General features: G+C 40.0%; 1 protein-coding gene across 1 annotated transcript in view; it reads left to right on the top strand.

Annotated features, from left to right (window-relative positions):
• LOC137802295 (sickle tail protein-like) overlaps positions 1 to 24762 on the top strand; it is a 131299-nt gene that overhangs the window by 97593 nt on the left and 8944 nt on the right. The window contains exons 12-21 of the mRNA XM_068600095.1: positions 6218 to 6393; positions 9356 to 9492; positions 12403 to 12550; positions 12639 to 12894; positions 12968 to 13072; positions 16305 to 16497; positions 17175 to 17276; positions 17470 to 17653; positions 17748 to 17832; positions 20300 to 20479. Coding sequence (XP_068456196.1) covers positions 6218 to 6393; positions 9356 to 9492; positions 12403 to 12550; positions 12639 to 12894; positions 12968 to 13072; positions 16305 to 16497; positions 17175 to 17276; positions 17470 to 17653; positions 17748 to 17832; positions 20300 to 20479 — 1566 coding nt within the window. The remainder of the gene's footprint in view (positions 1 to 6217; positions 6394 to 9355; positions 9493 to 12402; positions 12551 to 12638; positions 12895 to 12967; positions 13073 to 16304; positions 16498 to 17174; positions 17277 to 17469; positions 17654 to 17747; positions 17833 to 20299; positions 20480 to 24762) is intronic.

Here is a 24762-nt window from a genome sequence, read left to right on the forward strand (position 1 = left end):
ATATTACTGAGTGTCTACAAAACCATCTGTCAAACCTCAGAACGTGAACGTCAGTGACGCTGTTAATCCTGACGTCTATAACCAAAGTGACCTGCACACACGCGCGCATACACACACGAACGTGCACGTGACCATAATAACACGTTAACGCGGCCGTTCGCGCGCGTGCACGGCCCGTTGAGGCGCGGGCGCACCCGTTGGCGAGCGTTTACACGCGCGGCCGTTTCACGTTAGTGGGCGTTCACGTGTGCTGCCATTCACGCGCGAGCACGGCCGTTCATGTGCGCGACCCGTTCGCGTGTGCGGCCGCTTACGTGCCTGCTGCCTGCAGATGCACAGACCAAAGGGCTGCTGCTGGGGACGGACCTGCTCTCCCATTCAGTCGGACCTCAACACGTCTTATCTGTTGGATTCCTATCGACCGCAGTTTACGGCAGAAGACAAGATTTCCAACGTTTTGAGCTATAAATTATGCCCAAAGAGCATACGGTTTGGAGTAGAGAGCAAGTTTAAAATATGTGTATCGCCAGGTGCCCTCGCTCTGGAGTATTACGTCACTGCTCTGAGCTGCCCAACACACAATAATGAGAAAGGCAGAAAAGGTGCTGAAAAACTATAAAACGAAAACGCCGACAGTTAAAACAATATAGGATATATCAAAAAGATGAGTAATACAATAACAGCTAAACGTTTTGTCAACATTTTAAAGGTGGAATGGTGTCTCTAGCTGGAGGCATGACAGAGCCTTTACCTTTTGAAGTTGAAGAGTTGAAAGCGGATTTGAAGATGTTCTTCATTGGAAACCATTCTTTTTTTTTTTTATAAAAAGCTGAATAATTTTAAAATTTGAGAAAATATGAAAAATGTAAAAGCGTAGATTAATAGCTGAAGGTTTTGTCAACATGTGGAATTTTAAATATTGTCTAAAGCGCAACGTATGAAGAAACTGTAAACGTTTGAAGTTGAAGATGATTTGAAGATTTCCCCATTGGGTCCCATTATAAAAAAAATCATAAAAAGCTTAATAATTCAAAGATTTGAAAAGTCAGAAATATGAAAGGTCTCAGCCATCGTGTCCTTAGGTAACTGAATATTTTTATAATTGAACTTTTTTCTGTAGCTGAAAATATGAAAGAGTTGAAGAGGTCCAAAATACGGATGGAAGAAATAGAATAATAATAATAACTAGAAAGAGCATTTTCTGCTGAAAATGCGTTGGAATGCAAAAAGCTGAAGCTTATAGCTGAAATATTTGAAAGAAATAGCTGAATATAGCTGAACATAGTGGAATATAGCTTAAATTAGCTAAATATAGCTAAATATATTTGAAAATGAAAGAATAGCTGAATATATGTAAAAATAGCTGAATATATTAATATAGCTGAAAATAGCGGAATAGATGAATATATAAATAAATAGCAAATCATTATTGAAAATATAGAAAAGGCAAAATACCTGCTAAAATTTTACAGTTCAAAGTCATTTAATTGAACTGTTGAAAATTCTTGTCGTTTAAATGTATAATTGGAAAAGTTGAAAGGAAAACTGCATCATCTAAATCAGGGGTATCAAACATACGACCCGGCCCGCCACAGTGTCCAGTCCAACAGAAGAAAAAAAAAAGTTTTTTTGAAAAATTAAAATCAGTCATAGGTGGGGTTTGAACCACTGACCCTTTGCTCCTAAGGCGGAGTTGCTAATCACTGATCTACAGGTGCAGTTGGTGAGAAACCTGATATTACTGAGTGTCTACAAAACCATCCGTCAAACCTCAGAACGTGAACGTCAGTGACGCTGTTAATCCTGACGTCTATAACCAAAGTGACCTGCACACACGCGCGCGCGCACACACACACACGAACGTGCACGCGACCATAATAACACGTTCACGCGCGAGCACGGCCGTTCATGTGCGCGACCCGTTCGCGTGTGCGGCCGCTTACGTGCCTGCTGCCTGTAGATGCACAGACCAAAGGGCTGCTGCTGGGGACGGACCGGCTCTCCCATTCAGTCGGACCTCAACACGTCTTATCTGTTGGATTCCTATCGACCGCAGTTTACGGCAGAAGACAAGATTTCCAACGTTTTGAGCTATAAATTATGTCCAAAGAGTATACGGTTTGGAGTAGAGAGCAAGTTTAAAATATGTGTATCGCCAAGTGCCCTCGCTCTGGAGTCTGACGTCACCGCTGTGAGCTGCCCAACACACAATAATGAGAAAGGCAGAAAAGGTGCGGAAAAAACATAAAACGAAAACGCCTACAGTTAAAACACTATAGGAGATATCAAAAAGATGAGTAATACAATAACAGCTAAACGTTTTGTCAACATTTTAAAGGTGGAATGGTGTCTCTAGTTGAAGGCATGATGGAGCCTTTCCCTTTTGAAGTTGAAGAGTTGAAAGCGGATTTGAAGATGTTCTTCATTGGAAACCATTCTTTTTTTTTTAATAAAAAGCTGAATAATTTTGAAAATTGAGAAAATATGAAAAATGTAAAAGCGTAGATTAATAGCTAAAGGTTTTGTCAACATGTGAAATTTTAAATATTGTCTCAAGCTCAACGTATGAAGAAACTGTAAACGTTTGAAGTTGAAGATGATTTGAAAATTTCCCCATTGGGTCCCATTATAAAAAAAATCATAAAAAGCTTAATAATTCAAAGATTTGAAAAGTCTGAAATATGAAAGGTCTTAGCCATCGTGTCCTTAGGTAACTGAATATTTTTATAATTGAACTTTTTTCTGTAGCTGAAAATATGAAAGAGTTGAAGAGGTCCAAAATACGGATGGAAGAAATAGAATAATAATAAAAAGTTTAATAAAGATTTGAAGAACAATAGTTGGAATGCTTGCAGCATTCCAACTAACTAGAAAGAGCATTTCCTGCTGAAAATGCGTTGGAATGCAAAAAGCTGAAGCTTATAGCTGAAATATTTGAAAGAAATAGCTGAATATAGCTGAACATAGTGGAATATAGCTTAAATTAGCTAAATATAGCTAAATATATTTGAAAATGAAAGAATAGCTGAATATATGTAAAAATAGCGGAATATATTAATATAGCTGAAAATAGCGGAATAGATGAATATATAAATAAATAGCAAATCATTATTGAAAATATAGAAAAGGCAAAATACCTGCTGAAAAATTTTACAGTTCAAAGTCATTTCATTGAACTGTTGAAAATCCTTGTCGTTTAAATGTACAATTGGAAAAGTTGAAAGGAAAACTGCATCATCTAAATCAGGTGTCAAACATACGACCCGGCCCGCCACAGTGTCAAGTCCAACAAAAGAAAAAAAAAAGTTTTTGGGAAAAATTTTAGTGTGCCACAGGTGGGATTTGAACCACTGACCCTTTGCTTCTTAGACGGAGTTGCTAACCACTGATCCACAGGCGCAGTTGGTGAGACAGCTGATATTATTGACTGTCTACAAAACCATCTGTCAAACCTCAGAAGGTGAACGTCAGTGACGCTGTTAATCCTGACGTCTATAACCAAAGTGACCTGCACACACGCGCGCACACACACACGCACACACACGAACGTGCACGCGACCATAATAACAAGTTAGCGCGGCCGTTCGCGCGCGCGCACGGCCGTTCACGCGCGGCCGTTAAGGCTCGGGCGCATCCGTTTACACGCGCGGCCATTTCACGTTAGTGTGCTGCCGTTCACGCGCGTGCACGTGCGCACCAGTTCGCGTGTGCGGCCGCTTACGTGCCTGCTGTCTGTAGATGCACAGACCAAAGGGCTGCTGCTGGGGACGGACCTGCTCTCCCATTCAGTCGGACCTCAACACGTCTTATCTGTTGGATTCCTATCGACCGCAGTTTACGGCAGAAGACAAGATTTCCAACGTTTTGAGCTATAAATTATGTCCAAAGAGTATACGGTTTGGAGTAGAGAGCAAGTTTAAAATATGTGTATCGCCAAGTGCTCTCGCTCTGGAGTATGACGTCACCGCTCTGAGCTGCCCAACACACAATAATGAGAAAGGCAGAAAAGGTGCGGAAAAACTATAAAACGAAAACGCCGACAGTTAAAACAATATAGGATATATCAAAAAGATGAGTAATACAATAACAGCTAAACGTTTTGTCAACATTTTAAAGGTGGAATGGTGTCTTTAGCTGGAGGCATGACAGAGCCTTTCCCTTTTGAAGTTGAAGAGTTGAAAGCGGATTTGAAGATGTTCTTCATTGGAAACCATTCTTTTTTTTTTATAAAAAGCTGAATAATTTTGAAAATTGAGAAAATATGAAAAATGTAAAAGCGTAGATTAATAGCTAAAGGTTTTGTCAACATGTGAAATTTTAAATATTGTCTCAAGCTCAACGTATGAAGAAACTGTAAACGTTTGAAGTTGGAGATGATTTGTAGATTTCCCCATTGGGTCCCATTATAAAAAAAATCATAAAAAGCTTAGCCGTCGTCTCCTTAAGTAGCTGAATATTTGAATAATTGAACTTTTTTCTGTAACTGGGAATATGAAGGACTAGTTACGGTCCAAAATACGGATGGAAGAAATAGAAGAAGAAACAGTTTAATAAAGATTTGAAGAACAATAGTTGGAATGCTTGCAGCATTCCAACTAATAAGCCCGCAGGAGAACATGAAGTGTGCTTGCAGCATGGGGTCTATGACCCCATGCGGCTGAAGCCACACTTAATTAGTTAACTATGATTTAACTATGAAATACCATGCGAGGAAGTTGCCCCTCCCAAATAGAGTTGGTTCGGTCCATTATGGAACCAACCAACTCCATTTGGTAGTGGAGAACTTCCTCGTGTGGTACAACTAGTGTACCACGCGAGGAAGTTCTCCCTTCCCAAATGGAGTTGGTTCGGTCCGTAGCTGTCTTTTCCAAAAAGTTTTCTCAGATTGGCAGGGCCGGCCCGACCTCAGCGATACGCGTCAGGGAGGATGGATGGAGGAAGAGGACAAGAGGGGCTGAAAAAGCCAGGTTGAAAAAAAGAAAGGCATTGGAGGAGGATGCTACCAAATGTGCCAAGCTAACCGATTTATTTTTAAGAGGACAAACACAAGTGGCAAAGGCCTGATGATTAGCAACGTAACTATTCGGCTAACGTTGTAGCCTTAATTAATATCGTTGTAGCGTTGTCAACCTATTTCCAAGCAAAATATAAAATTTAATTAAAATATTAGCCTTTTTATATCACCCAAAAATATTAGCTTTTTTACATCACCCAAAATATGTACTGTGATATCACCTAAAATATCACAGTACAACCTCTTCACAGATGCTTATCCTGTCATTGGGTTAGCGTATAAGTTCATGTTGACTTTGTCCATCACACAGGTTGCATGTAAGAGAAGCTTCTCAACCTTACAATTTGTGAAGAATAGTCTACGAAGCTCATTGAGGCAGGACAACTTGGAGGCGTTCATGTTAATGTGCACAGAGAAGGAAATCCTCAGGTCTAAAAGCAACAACACAATTATAGATAAAGTGGCTGAAACCAGTGCACTGCGGTTACTGATGCTGTAGATGCTGTTGGTGCTATTCACAATGTAACTGTATACCGTACTGTGAGTTGAACTGTTAACATTAGTTCAATACGCCTCTTTGTTGAAGAGTGGGATACGTTTCACATGTTTTATTTATTTAATTCTGCTTTTGTTAATTTATCAACCTATCCTTGTGGAATAGTAAAATATTTTTTGTTAACTTCTCATCTTAAGTGGATTATTATTGTTGTATTTAATGTTTACATTATTTGTTGGACCATGGTATTAATTAAAAAAAAACTACAGGATAGTAAGAGCTGAACTGTTGCTTCATTTATCTAATTTCCACTACCATGGAAAATGTGAAAAGTGGCCCCACTCCGGCCCTGCTGTGAATCACACCTGTCACTCTCACAAAATTATCAGAATGAAAACAATTATTTGATGTTTACTTTGATGTGTCCCATCAGCTGACATGGAGGGAATGCAGGCAACCACCAGAGGAATTCACCTTTGGGAATCTGTCATGTCGTCCATCTTTATATACTGTATATGTGTATATATGTATAATGTGCGTCGTATGAATGTTAGTTACTCCTAATGGACAGGTGCTATCTCACAATGTAGCTCCTCTCCTCAGTGTATTTATGTAGTTACCTTACATGGTAGCTAATGTAGGTGTGAATGGTTGAATGATGACATGTAGTGTTAAAGAGCTTTGCTGACCATTCCCCTTTGTCCCAGCTCTCAAACCAGAAGAGTGTGACTTCACTGCTGAGGATGGCTGGTCAGGAGCTGGTGGTGCTGATGTATGATCGGCTGGCTCAGTCTGAGGAGGCAGCTTTCAGACGCAGAGCTGGGGTGGAGGAGGAGAGGATCCACTACCTTGCTACAGAGGACAGAACCCTCACACAGCTCCGGTGAGCCTTTGAATTTACTCCTAAGTATTAAGCTTTGAGGACAGACATGTAATCGTTGAAAGAAGATGTATTACAGTCATTCTCTCAAATATAAGGTTGATTTCATTCGCAATAAAACTGCTACAGTCTTGTTCTGGTATCATACTGGGCTAATGTTAGCAACCTTTGGCTCGATTTTGCTGTGTTATAGACTTTACTTGGTCAGTTCACTGACTATGACTTCATTTGTGCCACTGTAACACCACATCTTTAACAAGTGTGGACACGTTCAACCAGGCAGCTAATTCCTCACCCACCTTCTAACTAACCTCCTGAACAGTCACTGGGATTAAAACACTGAAGCCTCAGCACGAACAAAATGACAGTGAAAAGTAAATTCAAGTCCATGTTTGTGGTGGAGGAACAAATTAAACCATATATGTGACTCTGCATGGTCAGAGGTAGTGGATGTGTCCAACAAACAGGACTTCCAACCACTAGACTGGTTCAACACCGTGTTGTGATATAATATTTTCATCTAAGATGTAGTGAAGTGGAAGGTTGCACAAAATATAAATACTCAATTCCAACATGTTATCCTTTAAGTACAGTGTAGTAAAAGTACTTAGGTACATTCCACCATTGTTTGCTGATACACATTTAGTAATTGTTTCTCCGAGGTGGCATAGTGCATTAAAAAGCATCACAAAAGAGCTTGCTAATCAAATATGTTTCCCAGTGGAGAATGCCTCCACACACGCACGCACGCAAGCGTGCACGCACGCACGCACGCACGCACACACGCACACACACACACACGCACGCACACACACGCACACACACACACGCACGCACACACACACACACACACACATACACACACACACACACACACACACACACACACACAAATCCCAATCTAACCCCTGTCTACCTCACTGTTCAAAATGTGCACTTTCTATAAGATGCAATGATATCTGGAGTGGTGATATAGCCTTTTCACCATTTAAACACTCGCTCTGACATCATGTCTCTTTTGATGTCACTGCAGCTGAACATTATTGGTGACATGCGAGACCCAGCACGGCATATTCTTTAGGCAGAGAGAGAATGTGAAGAAACATATTGTTAAAAATAGAGCCAGGGGTTGGGAAGTGATTTGATTGGCTCTGACATGGGTTTCCAGAGACATCAAAACTCATCTTCTTGTTAGCTACACACTGACTACGTAGCACAGATGTAAACTCGGTGCAAACAGAAGCCTGCATTTAGCAGGCCTCATGAGTGGACGTTTCCAAGCATACCAAGGCCAAGTCATATGTTTATGATAATAAGCAAAAAAAATAAATTACATTTATCTTGTCTGGCCTACAAACACAATTTATAAGTTAGGGCTTTACAATCTGTACACATACGACATCCCTGTTTTGGGACCTCACATCAGATCAGGAAAAACTCCCCCAAAAAACATTAATAGGTTGGACGTGAAAGAACATGGCTTTCAAAAGAGTTGTAGTTTAATTTAGGTTTTTTTTAGGTTTATTAATAGGCTTAAGTAATATGGGTACATATGATCAGCATGGTACACAAGCAATGGTGGTGCTTGTGCAGTGAGTAAACTGTCTTGACTTGATGTCATTATATATCTATATCCCATGGAGCGACTCCCATAACTTTGCATTATGTTATCTTACAATCACATTCTCATAGTTTCAGTGATGATAACTCTGATCCAGTGGTTCTCAAACTGTGGGGTGCGGAGGTATTATAGGTGAGGCGCAGGGGAGATGCAGATTAAAATGCCAATTTTTTTTTTCCTTTATTAATCGCACAGTGGGGGAATTTTCTGCATTTAACCAATCCTTAGTAATTAAGGAGCTTTGTGCTGCTGTGAAGAACTGGGGGTTCAGTGCCTTGTTCAAGGACACTATGGAACTATGGGAAGAAAACAGGGATCCAACCGGCTTCCTTGGTAATCTTTTTTGCCAAATATGAGTTATGTTTTTGCACATATATAACTTTATTTGCATTGTTTTAACAAAGGAGATTGCACATGTTATTAGTTTTTGTCTGATGGAGCAATCTGGTTTACTTGGGATTTCAATTTTCTTTAATCTATTTAATAAAAAAGCACGGATGGAGGAGTCTCAAAAAGTTGAACCATTTTTTCCAAAGTTGTTGGAGCAGGGGGGCCCGAACATTTTGCTTCCTCCAAAGTGGAGCGTGACAGAAAAAGTTTGAGAACCACTGCTCTAATCTGACATCTTCACAGGATGCAACATTTTCCATTCTTAGGAGCGAGGGTGTGTGCTACCACTCACTCGGGGTAATATCAGTATACTCATGTGTAACCACTCTCAAAGGTATCTGACCACTATATCAACCACAAGCAAGCCTCATGTTTGAGAAATATTGAAAACGAGATTAAAATGTTATGAACATGAACATTGTTCAATGTCGAGAGCAGTGGTTTCTTAAATGGGGGAACGTGAGGACACGCCAGGGGGTACATGAGATTTGAATATATAAATATATAGCTGTCAACCTATTTATTGTATTAATTTATCCTTATATATATCCTTATATATATATATCCTTATATATATATATATATATATATATATATATATATATATATATATATATTTAAAATTAGCATCAATTAAAAAATCTAATAGCACAGTGCTGTGTATTACAGGTTTCTTTTCAACTGAACATGGAGTATGCTGTTAAGAGGGTACTTGGCTGAAAGAAATATTCCACAGGGGGCACATCAATGAAAAAAGGTTGAGAACCACAGGTGTAGAGGATGCAAGACAGATCTAATAATATCATATCATCATATAATATCGATATTTTAATTTGAGAACCAACAGCAGAACTATGGAAGTCTCTGCTGTCGTCTTGGGTCTACTGTAGGTTACTGCATTGCTGATTTTTCTAACTGACTGTTAATGTGACATATTTGATGTCTTCCTCACAGTGAATTGGAGGACTATGTGGACTGTTTGCAGCGCAGCTCCGCCACCAGTCCCGACCAGCTGTCAATCACTCTGAGAGACGTGGAGGAGGGAGCGGTCAACTTGCGGAGGGTTGGAGAAGCTTTGGCCATCCTGAAAGGTTGGTTGGAGTTGTTTCAAGTTGAGTCTGTCTGCTGATTCAGAGATATAATCGGATGCATTGGGTCAATACTTTAGATGTAAATGGGATCTTAAATATGTCATTAGATTAGATTAGATTCAACTTTTTTGTCATGTACACATGTACAAGTACAGAGCAACGAAATGCAGTTTTGCATCCAACCAGAAGTGCAATAGCAGTTAGTGTCAATATGTACAGAGAATAAGTTAGCGTTTCAAGTGGAACTGAATATATAACTAGAAAGAGCATTTCCTGCTGAAAATGCGTTGGAATGCAAAAAGCTGAAGCTTATAGCTGAAATATTTGAAAGAAATAGCTGAATATAGCTGAACATAGTGGAATATAGCTTAAATTAGCTAAATATAGCTAAATATATTTGAAAATGAAAGAATAGCTGAATATATGTAAAAACAGCTGAATATATTAATATAGCTGAAAATAGCGGAATAGATGAATATATAAATAAATAGCAAATCATTACTGAAAATATAGAAAAGGCAAAATACCTGCTGAAAAATGTTACAGTTCGAAGTCATTTCATTGAACTGTTGAAAATCATTGTCGTTTAAATGTATAATTGGAAAAGTTGAAAGGAAAACTGCATCATCTAAATCAGGGGTGTCAAACATACGACCCGGCCCGCCACAGTGTCCAGTCCAACAGAAGAAAAAAAAAAGTTTTTTTGAAAAATTAAAATCTGTCACAGGTGGGGTTTGAATCACTGACCCTCTGCTCCTAAGGCAGAGTTGCTAACCACTGATCTACAGGTGCAGTTGGTGAGAGACCCGATATTACTGAGTGTCTACAAAACCATCCGTCAAACCTCAGAACGTGAACGTCTGTGACGCTGTTAATCCTGACGTCTATAACCAAAGTGACCTGCACACACGCGCGCGCACACACACACACACACGAACGTGCACGCGACCATAATAACACGTTCACGCGCGAGCACGGCCGTTCATGTGCGCGACCCGTTCGCGTGTGCGGCCGCTTACGTGCCTGCTGCCTGTAGATGCACAGACCAAAGGGCTGCTGCTGGGGACGGACCGGCTCTCCCATTCAGTCGGACCTCAACACGTCTTATCTGTTGGATTCCTATCGACCGCAGTTTACGGCAGAAGACAAGATTTCCAACGTTTTGAGCTATAAATTATGTCCAAAGAGTATACGGTTTGGAGTAGAGAGCAAGTTTAAAATATGTGTATCGCCAAGTGCCCTCGCTCTGGAGTCTGACGTCACCGCTCTGAGCTGCCCAACACACAATAATGAGAAAGGCAGAAAAGGTGCGGAAAAACTATAAAACGAAAACGCCGACAGTTAAAACAATATAGGATATATCAAAAAGATGAGTAATACAATAACAGCTAAACGTTTTGTCAACATTTTAAAGGTGGAATGGTGTCTTTAGCTGGAGGCATGACAGAGCCTTTCCCTTTTGAAGTTGAAGAGTTGAAAGCGGATTTGAAGATGTTCTTCATTGGAAACCATTCATTTTTTTTTTATAAAAAGCTGAATAATTTTAAAATTTGAGAAAATATGAAAAATGTAAAAGCGTAGATTAATAGCTGAAGGTTTTGTCAACATGTGGAATTTTAAATATTGTCTAAAGCTCAACGTATGAAGAAACTGTAAACGTTTGAAGTTGAAGATGATTTGAAGATTTCCCCATTGGGTCCCATTATAAAAAAAATCATAAAAAGCTTAATAATTTGGAAATTTGAAAAGTCAGAAATATGAAAACTCATAGCCATCGTGTCCTTAAGTAGCTGAATATTTGAATAATTGAACTTTTTTCTGTAACTGGAAATATGAAGGACTAGTTACGGTCCAAAATACGGATGGAAGAAATAGAAGAAACAGTTTAATAAAGATTTGAAGAACAATAGTTGGAATGCTTGCAGCATTCCAACTAATAAAGATTTGAAGAACAATAGTTGGAATGCTTGCAGCATTCCAACTAATAAAAAGTTTAATAAAGATTTGAAGAACAATAGTTGGAATGCTTGCAGCATTCCAACTAATTACAGAATTTACAGATTGGCTAATTGAGGTAATATGTACATATTATACAGGTTTATTTGTGTGCTAAATGTAGGTACACTATAAGCAGAAACTATAAACATAATTTACAAAAGGCAAATAATAAGTTAAGTGAACATTAAATAGTGCAAAAAAAATAAACAGTAACTGTTCCTCAGTCTGCTCCGTGCTACAACAGAGAACTAAAGAGAGAAAAGTGAGAAGAGGGAGATTTGAAAGGGGCGCTATTCATGTGAGGTAATGTGTTTTCTATAAATTAAAAGATTTATAGAGATAGAAATTAAAACTGTAATTGTCAGTGTAGCATTCCTGGCTGAATTATGTTCTGGAGTCATAAAGGTTTATTGAACTCACCGTAAAAACTATGAAGAAAAAATGGAAATAGCAGTTGGTTGGATTTAAGCTCTGACACAAGAGTTGGCTAGCTTAAACTCTGACACAAACAAAAACCGTAACAATTTAAAACAATATTTTTTTCAAAGATTAATTTGAACAGATACTAGGATGGACCTTGTGCCCATATCGGCCAGGTGCTAAATCTAACACATCTTTAACCTTTTTATAACTATTTCCCGTCATTATCGCAACTTTTCATTTCGTCAAGTTTCGTACTAACAACTTCTGGTTTGTACCTTCAAAATAAGAACGCAACCGGAAATACACCGACTGCAGTAACACAACTTCAAAATAAAAGACATTAAAACGGGCAACAAACTATTAAAAATACTTTACACTCTCAGAGGTTCTTTACATACAGCTATACTAATTTGTGTACCATCAACATAACTCCTTGCTAAATGGTTATGTATTAAGGTGAGGAGTTTCTTCTATTTGCTTGTCCTCTAGCTGAGTTTCCAGAGCTGCAGGTGAAGATGCGCTCCGTGCTGAGGTTGGAGGTGGAGGCAGTGAGATTCCTGAAGGAGGAGCCTCATAAGATGGACTCCATGCTGAAGAGGGTCAAAGCCCTAACTGAAGCCCTCAGTGGTCTCCGCAGGTGCTCATTAATGTCACTCCGCCATGTTATAGTTATGTTTAGCAGGAAAATAATCCTGATACCTCTATATCATCCCTGTTATCAACAGGTGTGTTTTAGAGTTAACCATGCCAGCCCAGGCTGAGCCCCTTAAGGTCCTGGAAACAGATCAGGGGCCCCTGAAGACTCAGAGCCCCCAGAGCTCCCCCAAACCTCAGCCTCGGTCCTCGATCAGACCTCCTCTCATCACACCGTCTCTCTTTGGAGGTCCGGCTGAGGTCATGGCTGGCAGAATGAACCCAGTGATCCTTCCCAGCCCCCCACTGACAGCCACCCACGGACCAGACTCCCCCACCGTGGCCAAGGTACTGCTCTGTGAGCCTGTGTATGTGAACAGGTGCTTTTGTGAAGAAAGTGAGACAAGGTTGTGTTGTGAAGGTGAGTCCTCGCAGCAGAGAGGGCAGCCCTGCCCTGCAGAGGAGGCGCGGCCCTCTGACATCACCACCACAGGAGTGCCACGCTGACCACGACCACATAAAACAGGTCAGTGTCACTTCAGCACTTCAAAGCTGAGACATTACTTAAACTTTTAAATGTTGCATATGTTCAGAATCGTGCAGGCTCTTCTGATTATGATATATTGTTATTATATCCTGCTTATTAGCTCAATAATAAGGCACAGTTTTTTGTTGTTTTAGTTTTCAGTTATCTTAACCACGAGACAATTTTTTGTGTAACTACTGTTGGTTGAAATTTTGAAATGCTACAGCAAAATTTCTGTATACAGTGGTCCCTCGTTTATTGCAGGGGATACGTTCCAAAAATAACCCGCGATAGCCGAAATCCGCAAAGTTGTCAGCTTTATTTTTTACCATTATTATACATGTTTTAATGCCGTAAAACCCCTTACCACACACTTTTATACACTTTTGTCAGACAGGCATTAACATTTTCTCACATTTCTCTTTTATTTAAACACTCTCAAAGTTTTGCGGATTTAAAAAAATAAGCCCGAACATGTTTAACAAATTTAATTTTAATGATCAATATACGAGGTCCCCCTTTGTCCGGGAGCCGCTCCGCTGACTTTTATCGGACGTATTCTGTACCGAACGTATTCTGTACAGGAGACACTGCGTGGAGGAGATTAATTGACAAATGTGTACAGTACAGTCCCTGAGCTTAATGAGGGCGCAGAACACAATGTGCGTTCATACTGTACACTGTAAAAAAAAAAAGCAACAAAACAAAAAGTCCACGAAACAGTGAGTACGCGAAAGGTGAACCGCGTTTTAGCGAGGGACGGCTGTATTGTAGAACTAAAAAAAAACTAAACAGGTTGCGTCGGAACCAAAACCACAGCCCGCCTCTGCCATAACCCCATATTGTGTAAATATTAGGGCTGTGAAATGATTAAAAATTTTAATCAGATTAATCACAGATTTCTGAGGATTAATCATGATTAATCACGTATTACCGATATTCTTGGTATATTTTTGTAAAAACATAAAGATTTATGATAAAAGACTGATATATACATTGTCATTTATACATTGGGGTGCTGTTGTAAGCAATGCAACTATATGTCGTAAGGTGAACCCCGTTATCGTTTCATCCCGCTCCACAGTCGAGCATCTACGCGATCTTTAGCTCATAAAAAAGTCGTGCTAAACTACCAAAAAAAAGTTTGTCGCTGAAATTCGAGTCGATTATTGATGCGGCAATGTTTTATGCAGAACTAGTTTCTTCAGAGCGTAACAGGATATTCGTCGCGAGTGGAGGTGACGGGGTGCTCAGTGTTGCCAAATAGGTGATGGTGCAGTATTGTACTAAAGGCTTAAAATGGTTGTATTTGGAGGATAATTATCGTGCATCTGGCAACCCTGAGATCGGTCGACCAATGACAGTTCTCTCTACCGTCAGAGCTTGCGCAAGAAGATGAACGTAAGATACCGTTTCTACAACTTGTAAGGGCGTAATAATAACTAGTTTGTGAAAGAGAAACACAAATATCCAATGAGGCAAAATCCCGGACATTTTGGAATCCCTGCCAGACGTATTTTTTAGGTGTCAAAAAGAGGACATGTCCGGGAAAAAAAGAGGACGTCTGGTCACCAGGTAATTCTCATTACTCACAAAAGTCCAGTGATCCCTTGTGAGCGCCACATGTTTCGTAGCAGCCAAGTCATTTTCCGTTTTGTTCTTTCCAGCTTGATACAGCGCGTGGATTTGTGTCATGATTGTACGTCTTTGCGGTGCTATGATGCTCGGGTCCCCCGTTGCCACTCGCAACACTTTGGTGAACCCCTGATCCTCAACAATATTAATTCAACTGTGCTACTCAGCTTGTCAGAGGCAGACTTAGTGAGGGGTCTTTGTTTTTCAGTGAGGCTGGTTTGACGCATTCCTCTTGAACGCCCCTCGCCGACCAACATGCTTCGCGTTGAGATGTTGAGGCTGGTTGTGCTGGTGAAACGACAACGTCTTCCCGAGTGAACATCTGCCATCTACGTCTGACTGCATTAGAGCGGAAATAGTTGAAGCTCATTCTGCGCGTGCTTTAACAAAAAATTAACGCATTAATCCTGTAATTTAATCATAGCGAGTTAACGCGTTATTTTTCACAGCTCTAATAAATATCAATGAGTTTTCTTTAGTTATGTGTTGGGGAACATTGGGGTTACTGATGAAAGTACACTTATCCTGCAATCATTGGCCGGCCCACTTGTGAATGTGTTGTTGAACTACACTCCAGTAATATTTGACAATAAGTGATAAAAGACTCCATAATTGAATAAACGAGCAATGAGATAAGGGGTCAAAGTCAATTTTCTGCGGGAGTTGATTCAAGAATTTTCAGTTCAAAAGATGTTTGAAGCCATGATGTCAACAGGAAGTATTTCATAAGAAACAGGCCCAAAGTCTGTACATCCTGAATGTTGTGCTTGAGGAACAGCTGGTATACACATGGAACCATTTTAACCAAACTGAGCCAACTTCCCAACAACACACTGGTTGAACTCAATGTCTCACCTGCACGTCATGGAAGGAAGGGCCCTGATCTAATGGTGTGTTCACACCAAACGCGTCAAAAAAATTCTTGACGTTGACATTTTTTTTTTTACGCGCCTCGAGAAAAAGGGTGTTCACACCAAAAGCGGCATGACAAATCGCCGTGCCACAAAGGGGGCGTGGCTTTTCTTGCCGCTTCTCTGGGGAACATTGAGCGATCTTTTCCGTTATGGACTATAGATGAAATAACAACTAGATCTGCTTTATAGTTGTTGTGGAAGTCACAAAAACGTCAGAACATCAAACTTCATCGTGTCTGGGTTCATAATAGTATCCGTAGTCCCACAACAGCGCCTGAATGAAGCCGCTATCAGCGCTTCTTCCCGATGACCAGCAACAGTTTGATTCAGCACCGGTAGGACGGCGGTGACGAGCAGAACATCTCAATACTGATTGGCTGACGCAACTATGACTCACGTGTTTTTGCTGCCGGAGTTGGGAAATTTCCACTCGCGCGTCGATCCGGGTTTGCCCCGCGACCAACGTGCTGCTTCTACGCGTCTGACGCGCTGCCCGCTGGAAAATACGCGTCTACACAGCTTCGACGCAGCTGTGCATTGACTTTGCATGTAATCTCAACGCGCATCGAAATATTGACGCGTTCAGTGTGAATAAGGGGGACATTCCCTGCAGATTCAGGCCCATTCCTGGATTGAAATCAGCCAAGCTGTCATCAACCTGTGTGGCTGTGTATCTTCCTCAGACTGCAGAGGGCAGTATGAGCCAGACCAGCAACAGCCAGGCCAACCAGCCAGCCAGCTGGGTTTCCAGTCAGCTTCCATCCCCCAACACTAACACAAAGTTGGACCAGGTCCTCCATGAATCCCAGGCCAGCCTGATGATGACCATCACTCGTCTGAATGGCTGCTCTGATTCTGCCTCAGGACAAACACAAGGTTGACCACTCAAATCACCTTCACTGAAATCGCTTTGGGTCTTAAATGACAACATTCTTTTATTTTCTTCTTAAATGTTATATTTAAAGTTTTTTTTCGAACAAGTGTTCATAGTCTGATTCAGGAACATTACAATAATTAACCTGTACGAGCCAAAAATCTCAACACTAATACTGGTACAACAGGTCTGGACCACTCGTGAAACTACGTTGTACTTTTGTACTAAAATTCGGAATAGAAGAAAATTGGTGAAGTCACAAATCCCCCAAAGTGACTCGTCCCGATTGTACCAGTAGTTCTTGCATGAGGCCCAGCGTTCCTAAAGCAATCAAGTGTTCTCAGTTAAGATCTCAAAGCATGTTTGCACCATAGATCATTTAATTAAAGCTGCAGTGCATTACACTGGCAAAGTCCTGTCAAAACCATGCATCTCCTGAATGTAATGAGCTCAGGAAAGCAACCTTGTGTGGAAGTCGAAATTCAGAACACGTCTGAGGCTTAAGGACTGCCTTCACATGGCCAGCCACACTGTTAGCGTGGCTAGGGCCGTTAACAGCTAACAACACTGAGAGGTAGAGAGACCTTCTGTCAGTTAAATGTTTTTTCTTCTTCTGTGAAATAGAAGAGTGTAGTAGTAGAATAACAAACAAAGGTCTGTGTGTGTGTTTGCGCTGCAGCCTCAGTGGAGCAACGGGCTTGTGTGTCTGATTCCCAGAATAACACACCTTCCTCGCTGAGTGATAAGGTAGACTCCACCCAGTTAAGACCCTCAGATACAGGTACGATACCAGCTGGAACAAAGACAAAACAACACAACCACATGCACTGAGGATATCCACAACACGTTTAGAGAGTCCTCATCCAATATCTATATGTCCTGTGACAGCGTGAACAAAATACTGAAACAACAAATATCTTGAACTGGGTTGTCTTTATAAGACCATGCACATATATCTGCTGCTCCTCCCTCAGCTCCTTCCTCAGCTCCTCCTCCCTCAGCTTCTCCTTCCTCAGCTCCTTCTTCCTCAGCTCCTCCCAGCACAGAGCGCATTAGCCAGCCCCGGGTGGAGAAACCGCGCCGCACCTGTGTGGATAAGGAAATGAAGCAGAGTATAGACAGGGCCGGCAAGTCTCCCCCTCCTCCTTCTCAACAAAGGTCAGTGGGCCCTGAGGATCACCTGCAGACCAGCTCTCTAAAAGCTAGAAACTAGGAGCTTATGTGTTAGTATTGTTTTGTTTTGCCTTTCCAGGTTCCATGCTGTCAGTTCAGTTCTCACCACAAGAAGGTCAGGAGAGGTGATGTTCAACACCAGGAAGGACCCGCTCGGAGCCCAGGTGTGTGTGTGTGTGTGTGTGTGTGTGTGTGTGTGTGTGTGTGTGTGTGTGTGTGTGTCTCTCTCGCTCTATCTCCTCTCTCTCTCTCCCATGTCAACTATCTTATATTATTACATATACATAAAGGGCTGGGCACGTTAATGCATTATAAATGCGTATACAGCAATCCATTAATGCTGACAATTATTTGATCACGCGTTAACAGCATGTTTTTTTTAGCATTGGGAGGGTCTTAACAGTGACAGGTGCTGCAGTTTAAATGGACATTTTCACTTTAAATCTCTACCAGATGGCGTTGTTCAGAACTGGGCATTTTAGCGACACTTACTACAGAACAGACTGGTTATGGTTTCCTGATAAAAGACAAATCTTCTGGTACCTGTTCATAAAAAGAAAAGAAAATTGATTTATTATCTCAAGTATATGAGAAATGACTGTGGCTTGACTCCAAAGAGTTTTGTTTTTATTGTTGAGGGAAAAAGGTACGAGGTATCATAGGTATCATGTTAACGATCATCGGCTGCAAGCAGGAGCATTTGGAACAGGTGGTGGAGAGGAGGACACTAAAGAAACTATTGTCCATATTAGACAACCCGGACCACCCTCTCCACCAGCTCCTGCAGGGTCAGCGGAGCACTTTTTCAAAAAGACTCATCACGCTCCGCTGCCACAAGGACCGCTACAGGAAGGCATTCCTACCCTCGGCCATAAGACTATACAATAAATCCCTCGAGTCCAGATCCGTGGACTAAGTCTCACTGTACACTGTACATGTATATAGATATACTGATGTGCTAACTACTTAAAGTGAAGGAAGATAATGTGTGTGCGCAGCCTGCAGAGAGATGCGGACACGATGAATAGTCTCTTGCAGTTTAAGATATGAAAATAGAAAGAAAATAGGGATTCTCAGGTTTCACATTTAGACACAAGCATGGAGTAGATGCTAAGAGGAAATGGGGAATTTCAACAGGTCAATTTTATTGCATTTTGCACATTTTGCACATTGCACTCAGTTTACATTTAATTGAAATCAAACCCCTGAATACACTGCATTTAATTCAATTTCAGTTTGCATTTAATTTATCCTCCGAATACACTGCTGTGTTTTGCTTGTTGTGTATGTTTTGCACATGTGTATGTGTATATGTATGCATGTATGTGTACATGTGTGTATGTATGTGTACATGTATGTATGTATGTATGTATGTATGCATGTATGTATGTGTATGTATGTATATGTGTATGCGTGTGTATGTGTATGTATGTGTGTACGTGTGTATGTATATATATATATATATATATATATATATATATATATATATATATATATGTATGTGTATATGTGTGTATGTATATATGTATATATGTGTATATGTATGTGCGTGGGCCACGGGTGGGTGTGTATGTGTAGGTATGTGTATGTATGTATATATGTATATGTGTATATGTATATGTTTGTATATATGTATACGTATGTGTATGTATGTGTGTGTGTATGTGTATATGTATGTATATGTATGTATGTTTGTATATATGTATATGTAGATATGTATATATGTGTGTATGTGTGTATGTGTGCGGATATGTGTATATATATATATGTATGTATCCATTTCGCTTGCTTGCATGTATGTATATATATATTTATACTTATTTCTTACTTATGTATATATCTGTTACCCCCTGTTCCTGTTATTATTTATTTTATTTTATTTTATCATCTGTGTGTTTAGCTTAGCTTATGGCATTGGGATGCTGCTAGTACGACAAAAAATTTCTCCTTGGAGATTAATAAAGTACTTTTCATTCATTCATTCATTTCATTCAACGATCATAATTTCTTCTGCAAGCACTCACTTTGTTATAAGTCTTATTGTACAAGTCTTACAAGTCTTATTGGCTGAACAGACTGAAGTCACTTACACACTGCTGTCGCTTAAAGTCCTTCGTTGGCCAAAATACAAAGTGGCTCTTGTCACATTTGTGGGAAAACAAGTCAACCCAGAGTTGTTTTAGTAAACACCACCAAGAAATAAGAATGGTAAGTCATAAACAATCTAAATGGGTCATATACTTTGGTTTCAGAATATGCAGTTAGCTGCTCCACAGCTTCACAGTCAGCTACTGATCCACAGCCAAAGCTCAGGAGTCGTAAACAGGATGCTGGAGATCAAACTCTAACTTGTGTGGCGCGTTGTGGGCGGAGCCTACTGTCTGTCACATTTGACTGAGTGTTTATGATTGTTATTTGATGCACTATGCTGATGCCAAACTGAGGATGTGAGTTTGAATTAATTCAAAAATTAAAGATAATTACTGGATTTTTAAAAAAATGTCATATACCATCCCGGTCCCAATATACTTCCCAATATTTAACTACTAGGCATGTTATTATTTGTAGATACACCTCACAAGACAATGAAACGAGGGTGTGCTCTGTTTCTACTTCATGAATCTATTGAAGGATGAGGGGGAGAAGGAGAAGGAGCCACCACTGGTTCCTCAGCCCAAACCCCTGAGACAGCCCCCAGAGATCAAACCCAAACCCCAGGGTTCACCTGCACCTTTGGCTGCTTCCAGCTCCACTCATTCTTCAGATGTGACAAAAGAGGAGGAGGAGGACACGTTTGTGAAGGAGCTGCAGGTATGTGAACTTTCTTAAACTTAAGCAGATCAAGCACTCAACCAGAAAGTAACAGGACACCAGATCAAACAAGTTAATAACATTTAGAGAATTGGACACTTGACATAGGACATGTTATTATGTTCATATATATATATATATATATATACAAATTAAAGGAACACTTTGAAAACACATCAGATCTCAAATATTTTTTGCATTGGAGGGACTTAATGCTGCCACACACAGGTGCTGCACTTTAAATCTCTCCCAGATGGCATATCGTTCAGACCTGGGAATCTTGCAGCCCGCGGGCTGCCCCAGTCCGGCCCGCGTGAGGTCAATCAAAAAAGAAAAAGAAATAAATAAGATGCACGCCATAAATGCAATACAACGGCATTGCTTTTACTTTGAAGGTGATTTATGCATATGTGTGTGTGCATGCATGCTTACATAGCCTCACCGACAGGCAGTGTAGCCTTGAGACTGATGTGAAGCACGCATTGTTATGTAGTTTTTGTGCTCAATGAGCAACGGGTGCTACTGCGAGCCCCTGCGCCTCATAAGCGGTCACAAGCGGTCAGTCTCGCAGGAGCCTTGCGTTGCAGTCTCCCCGTCCAGGTGTGCAAAGCTGTCTGATACATATTCTAGCAAAGCACAAAGTCAGTATCACTTCTGGATATTTACTCTTCTTGCAAGTAGGAGAACTTTCCACACAGGCCTGCTCAGAAGTTAGTTGCCACCGCTGCTTGTTGAGAACAGAAGCGACATTACAATACGTGCTTTACGTCAGACTCACTTCATCATGCTGCCTGGCGGCGAGGCTACGGAAGCGCACGCGCGTGCACCTATATAAGTCGCCTTCGAAGTGAAAGAAAACATGCAGTTAACGAAGGATCAAATAGTTAACGCCGTTAAAGGATTGCCAGATTAACCTCGCGTTAGTGCGTTATCGTGCCCATTCCGAAAAAAATAAATAAAAACAAAACAAAAACACATATAACTGTACAGAATGGTGAACACCACCACTATCCCCAAAATGGTTATGGTGTGTATGCACCTGCTAGTTGTGAATTCACTAAACAGAACTTATGCCATTTATAGTGAATGTAGACAGCAACTACTTTTCCTAACTAGCATGTCTTTTAACATGTACATCCATGTAGGTTATCAGTAAAGATACGTTTGCTAGTAATAGCTTAATAAGTAATTTGCCAATGTAGCAAATTAGCAAAGTAACAGTTATAGCTAGCTATAGCGAGCCTAAGTGACAGCAATGAAATGTCCAATATTAGGTGATGCACAATATTAAATGTATTTTGTTTGACACCTTAATGGCTGAGATGAGAAGACTTACCTCTATACTTGACTTTCTTTTCCTCTTCTTCCTTTTTCTGTTTTTGTCCCTGTGCTCCAGATGGTTTAGACCGCTTCATTTTTGCAAATGTCACGAGCCAGTCAAAGTGGCCGCGAAATCAGCGTCTCGTTTTCTCGACAAAAAATTCAGATTTTTGGCCGAGTTGTTGTTATCTCCGTAATAGAACATCTTTGATGTGATGTGTCTTGCTCACAGTGCTGAAATGTGCGCTGTGAGGGTGCCCTCAACACATTTGTCAACCTAGGCAGTCGCCGAGTTTGCCTATAGCAATCGGACATTATGATCGCTGCCTCCCTCAAGCTCATCCCCCAAACTGAGCTTGGGGCTCCTCCCGCTGTTCTCTGTCTGCGCAGCCTTCCCTGGCTCAGTATAATTAGAGCTTCTCCAACAGATTTGCCTTGGCACACTTGACATTCACAATACTAAGCGAACTTTTCTGATTAACTTCATATTTCTAATTCTGCTGACATAACATCAAGATGTCATGAAACTGAACTGGTGCTACCTCTCTGCTGGATCTTTGCTCACATGGTCTGTTCATACACTATAACTGCCTTTTTATGAATTAATTAAGGTCTGCTCTATATCTACCCTGCTTTGTCTTCACAAGTCTTTCCTTTTTTTTTAACTGGGATCGACCACAGTATGCCCGAGCACACAAGCGCGCGCGCACACACACGCGCGCACACACACACACACACACACACACACACACACACACACACACACACACACACACACACACACACACATGCATGCACACACACCCACACGTTCCATCTTAAATGACCTTATAATATAATATGTGATCTATATGTCCAACCCACCTCGTCATAGAAAAGTTTAACTTATCTTCAATTGCTACTAGTAAAGTTGTAATGTTTGATACCCTGTGTACGTGTTGTACAATTTGTGTCACTTATAATGTACGGTAATACTGATCATTATGAGTGTCTGTCTATTTGTAACATTTAAGAATATAATAATGAGCACATACATAAGCCTCTGTTGCATAGATAATACAGGAAAGATACAAGAGTGCTTACATGCACACACAGACAATAACATGTTCATTTTCATTCTCACAGCACAGCTCATTTCATCTGACAGGCAGGATTAAAACATATTGATTTGATTTGCAGCTCAGCAGTTTGGTTTTGACATTCATGAGCAGCCATCAAATTTCAAACAGAAATAGAAAAATATGTGAAGTAAAACAACTGAGTGATAAAAGACCAAACGGATCAATCAATCAATCTCTATTGTTGTGTGACAGTATAATTTCATTGGTTGGCTCGTTTTTATTGTTATCATTACATTTGTAATACACATCAGAGCGCTGACCTATTGGTTCCCTCAGTGACAACTCTGCTTTAAATGACTACTTTGAAGCTGGTAGAATTTAGAACGATAGATGAATCTGACATTAAGCACTTTTGTTATTCTGACTAGCTAATCAAAACTAAATACATGGGGACATAGACAAAACGTGAACTAAATCAATTGTAACACTTTATAATAACTACACACTATTTAGAGTTAGTAAAGCATGAGTACACACTGATCATTAAGTATTAATTATGTTCTGTGACCTCATCTAAAGTGAGAACTGTCTATGCTTTACAAAGCACTAATAAATGACATTGAAAGGCTAGCAGTGCCTTAAAGCTAACAGAAGTCTCAGTTATCAGGCGAACTGACTTCACAAATTGAGTCTGGAAAGAGAAAATGCCAATTTTGAATGTTCACCGTACGCTGTTAACAGGTTGCGCTGCACATGCGCGACTGCCGATTCTTGTCATTTTACCAAAAGCCGATCATTATGAGATCTTCGTGAGGTCTTTTCCGCTGGCGCCTCTTAAATCAGAAAAGAAAGACCTCAGCTCAACATTGAGCATGAATTAAGAGTCCGTATCAAATCTACAACCCTGTTTTAAAAATATGTGTAGAGGAAATCAGCTCACTGCAGCCACAAATACTGATGCAACCTGATGCTCACATATCTGCACTCATTCTGTTTTGTTTAGCAAAAAAATTGCTTATTGTTTTCCACAATAGTAGTAACTAAATATTACTTATTTTTTGCACGGATATAACTTTATTTTTATTTTTCTAACAAAGTTATAAAAAAAAAATCCTATGATCATTTTTGTGAAAATTGTTAATAATTTTTGTGAGGAATAATTAACATTGATATGTGATCAGACAGTCACATAACATATATTATTATTAAAAGTTGATCTGTGGAACTTTGCACCTCGAAGTAGCTCTCGGTTTCAAAAAGGTTGGTGGCATTAGTGCATAGGTAAGTCCTTAATAATTGTTTTTTAATTTACAAATGGGGAATCCATCATTTATAAAGTATGAAAATTCAATCATGAAACAATAATAGTGAATGTTATTAATAAAGAATAACACATTTATAACTGTATGCAAACAGTATGCATACTGATGATTGATAACTCATTAGTAACTACTAATGAAATACTAATGAGTGTTAATGTTAAAACAATGCTTTATAAATTATAAATTAATTGTTTACTCATGCTTTACTAATGCTAAATAGCATGTAGTTATTATAAAGTGTTACCCGACCAATTTTCAACTACCAAATGTTAGTTGTAAACGAGGTAGCATAATCGTAACATAAAAAATTACATAATAAAAAGGAGGTTGAACCTTTGTGTTTGTACTGTTTGCCAAACAAGCATGGCTACTAGAAACAATAGTGGTAAAATATTGTAAAGTAAAGTGTAAAGTATTGTAAACTGTTCTGCAGCATTGGCATCTGTTAAGCCCTCAAACTGATTCGTAACTCACACTCTAAACATATCATGTATTTGTCGGATTTTTAGAGTGTGCAAGTATAAAACTCTGAAGTAAGTCTTTATTTGGATTTGTACATTCACTACAGTTTGTACATTTA

This window comes from Clinocottus analis, unplaced genomic scaffold, assembly GCF_023055335.1.
Source record: "Clinocottus analis isolate CAN_PGR_092001 unplaced genomic scaffold, fCliAna1.0.p SCAF_11, whole genome shotgun sequence".
Classification (NCBI taxonomy): Eukaryota; Metazoa; Chordata; class Actinopteri; order Perciformes; family Cottidae; genus Clinocottus; species Clinocottus analis.